Raw genomic sequence first — 3,642 nt, 5'->3', positions numbered from 1 at the left:
AGGAATTAGAAAACATGGGTTTGGAAAGGATTTCGGCTTCAATGGAAATGGGATGCTCTTTTGAACTGCTGAGCCAAAAAGAGGATTCAGGAAGATTTAACTTCAGAGATTTTTTGCCTACCCCCTCTTTATGAGCTACCAGAAGTTTTCAGAATCATTATATAAGTGAAAAGAACTACTTCCATTTTATATGTACTACAAATGTTGCTTTTGGTTTTTCCCTTAACTGTTTATTTTCTCCAGGTGGGTATTCTACACTATTTGGAAGAAACAAACTGATATCTGAACATCAAGATTATTTGAGATTATCCTAAATGTACATGCTGCATGGAGCATATAGGCCTGCCACATGCTGCATATTGGCATCTTGAACCTTTAAATTATATGCTGTAGATGATCCTGAAACTTAGTCATGCTATTGATTGTGAATTCTTTAAATGTTTTTTATTGTTATTTTAATTTAAAAGCAAATGGAAAATGTATATTTTGATGAGCTAGGGTGTTATTTTTGAAAGTCAGCTTAAAGATGAATAAGCAGCAAAACTATATAGCTGCTGAATGCACTGAACCTTTAGAATGTGATCCTTTTTATTTTTTTGTAGATCTTCACAAACTGATTGATTAAAAAAGACATCTTTAGCATTTCATCCCTGAAGGGTGGTCCATGGAGTTTGTTTTCTTTTTTTTTTTTTCTACTAGATTTTTTTTATCGTGGCGCTTTTTAAGGATGGAGAGTGTTTTGTTTTGTTTTTTTAAATGAACACCACAGTGCTTCCGTATAGCAAAAAAGGAAATGATAAAAAAAAAAAAGAGGAAAAAATTACTGAGAGGATACCCCAAATCCTTCATTGCAAAGGGAAGAAAGCTAGTAGTCTTAAAATTTATTTACTCTAGTTTCATTCATCATTGCTGTAATCTCTGCTTCAGGAGAAGAATCTTTGACCTTTCACCTCATGAAATTCTTTAGCTGCTGCCGTATTGATCATTTGTATTTTTATATAAATTTAACAGTAGATTACAGCAGCACTTTGAACTCTATCGGCATGAAAATTAAGGCTGGTTTTCCATCCCACCACAGTGCAAGAAATTGAGTGTAATGAGGTTCTTGCAGGCATAGACTCCTCAACCTTATGGGAAGCACTAGGTTCCTGAAGAAGGAAAGGTCCCTTGAGAGAGCAAAGAAATATGTGTGTGATCTAGATTCACACACACCAGTACCGAGTGCTTTGAGGCACGTACATATACTTCAGTAGGGTAAGTCCTGGTCGTATTGCTGCAGACTGACCATGTTGTGTGGGGCTCTTGCTGAATGAGATTCACTTGCAGTGTAAAAATCAGTGGAAGCTAGGTTGCATTGTATTTTGTTCTGAAAGATAAAAGCATTTTTCTTTAACTGTTACTCATGTTGTCTGAAAAGTTATATTTTTGTAAGAATGTGCTATGTACTGACTAAAACTTCGCTTTCAGTGTTTAAAAGATCCCATTTGAAAGGAGGTAGGAAGGATGTAACCGTTCTGCACATTTCTGTACATTTCCAAGATAGAATAAAAAGTGCACTATTTCCCTAAACACTCTAATCCTGAACCATAATGATTTTTTTTCCTTCAACACCTAGTATCAGCATTTTCTTAGTTTTATTGCAGGGAGTTGGTTTCCTTCCCCCCTGATACTGTTAATGAAAACAAACCAGACTAACTAAAAAAGCACCCCTAAGATCTATATTCTTAAATCATGCACAAAGAAGGATTTTACTGCGTCCCACGTATATAAACTGTTCATGAAATCAGAGTAGCCTATGTAGAACTCCAGAGTGATACTGGAAAACGTGCAAAAAATTACTCTTCATTTGGTGTATAATTATTTTTGTATTGTACGCTTGTGCTGTTAAAATGCTTTCAGTTTGGAGAGCCAATAGAAGTATTCTTCAGTCTTACCATTTTAAATTACTGCAGTTTGCATTAATTCTTTAATATACATGGAGTACAGTTCTTCCATGGCCTACAGCTCGTGCATCCCTAAATACTCCCAAAAGAGCAGACTCCCAAAAGGAGAGAAGAGTGTCTTGCATTTCCCTGAGGGTTTTAGCTCTGTTGTATACATCCCAGAAAATATCTTGGTATTATTGCCTATGATCTAGTAGTGACCCTTCATTTACGATACAGGGCTGCAATCAGTATATTGTATAGCCACAAATGAACACGGATGTCCTATAGACAGCTGCGTGTATCCTTAACTTTGCAAGCATGTATATTCCCCTTGATTCTTAGCGTGATTACTCATGTAGGTGAAATTAAGCACACAGGCATTCACTGGGACGGGGCTTACAGCATATATGTTCCCGAGTGAGCTTGATAGATGTAGAAAGCAGTCACAACAAATGGGGGTGGTTGGTTTTTAGCGAAGAAACTTGTGAACGGGAAGAGGACTTGATACGCTGGCTGGCTTGCTGTACCAAGGCTAGCACTTTGCTTCAGTATCGCTGCACAAGGCTGCCAGAGCACAGAGATGTTGGCTGTGCGGGGATGTCCTGGAATGACCAGGGGACCTGAATCATATAATGAGAGGTGAGAGGCAGCAGTGCTTGCAAATCTTTCTTTTTCAACTGATACAGTATAAAGAGAGTTGGAGTAATTATTTTTTTCTTTAAACTTTTTTTTATGTAGGTTTTTTAAAGTGATAGATGCAGTATAAAGCAATTCAGCAAACACCGAACATTCTATTTTTTTAAGTTGCTGAATTGATTCTGAGCAATTATATACTCACTGTCAGTCTTTATTTATTTGTTGCTGTAGTGTAGACTTTTTTAAAAAGGAAAACAAGTCTCTCTGTGTTAGAATTTTCAAATGCAAACTGCTATAGCTGATCAGTTTTCCATGTTTAAGGCCAGTTGGGAAACAGCTATGATTGCTGCACTATGTATGCAAACAGTTCCCAAGATACAGTTAATGTTAGGATTTTCTTAATTGTTCTTTGCACTAAATGCTGCTGCCACCTAGAAATGTGATTTAAATATTTAAAAACGTGATTGATACTAGTTTGTGCAAAGAGAAGACTGCTGGCATTGTATCTACTGCATCAGTGCAGTGCACATGTTAAAATAAAGGTACGCTATTGTTACTTGTGTGTTTGAATCGTTAAATACGTCATGGATTCAGTGTTAAAATGACAGAATCGATGGCTATGATGCTTACCATTGTACCTCTTTTTTTCTTTTCCTTGTTAGCTAACAAACATACAGGTACTTAATGGTCCTTTTAATTCAGTATCTTTTCTGTCTCTCTCAGATTAATAAATTCAGTTATTGTTCACGTAGTACATGCTCAGATAAGATACTCTGTAGTATGGAACAGCGCGTTGATGTTTGCAGTGGGGAAGATCACTTGAGGCTCCAGTAATCTTTGCCTGGAAAGAGTTAATTTTCTGTAGGGTACTGTAGGTGTGAATTCTTTGGAGATCTGTAAGTGTAAGTTTTTGGTTTTCTGCTGAAGTGGCAAGTTGGCTTTGGGTGGCAGCGTCACTCATTGCGTGGCATAGAGAAAAGATGGGCTTAGGAGAAATACATGAGACATTAAGAATGATGTAAGCTTTGGCACAGAAGTTTAAGGAAGAGGGAGAAGGGCGTGAACAGGATGGGCACGCTGA

The 3,642-nt window shown here is 37.1% G+C and overlaps 1 protein-coding gene across 4 annotated transcripts in view; it reads left to right on the top strand.

Annotated features, from left to right (window-relative positions):
* The window catches only part of SMS (spermine synthase), a 45,750-nt gene extending 42,653 nt beyond the window's left edge, over positions 1-3,097 (top strand). For all 4 annotated transcript variants that reach the window (XM_035888559.1, XM_009648792.2, XM_035888560.1 and 1 more), the window contains one exon: positions 244-3,097. In XM_035888559.1, coding sequence (XP_035744452.1) covers positions 244-286 — 43 coding nt within the window. In that variant the 3' untranslated portion in view covers positions 287-3,097. The remainder of the gene's footprint in view (positions 1-243) is intronic.
* Positions 3,098-3,642: the final 545 nt, after the last annotated feature.

This window comes from Egretta garzetta, unplaced genomic scaffold (assembly GCF_000687185.1).
Source record: "Egretta garzetta isolate BGI_Z169 unplaced genomic scaffold, ASM68718v1 scaffold111, whole genome shotgun sequence".
Classification (NCBI taxonomy): domain Eukaryota; kingdom Metazoa; phylum Chordata; class Aves; order Pelecaniformes; family Ardeidae; genus Egretta; species Egretta garzetta.
This window is presented reverse-complemented; position numbering and strand designations above follow the sequence as displayed.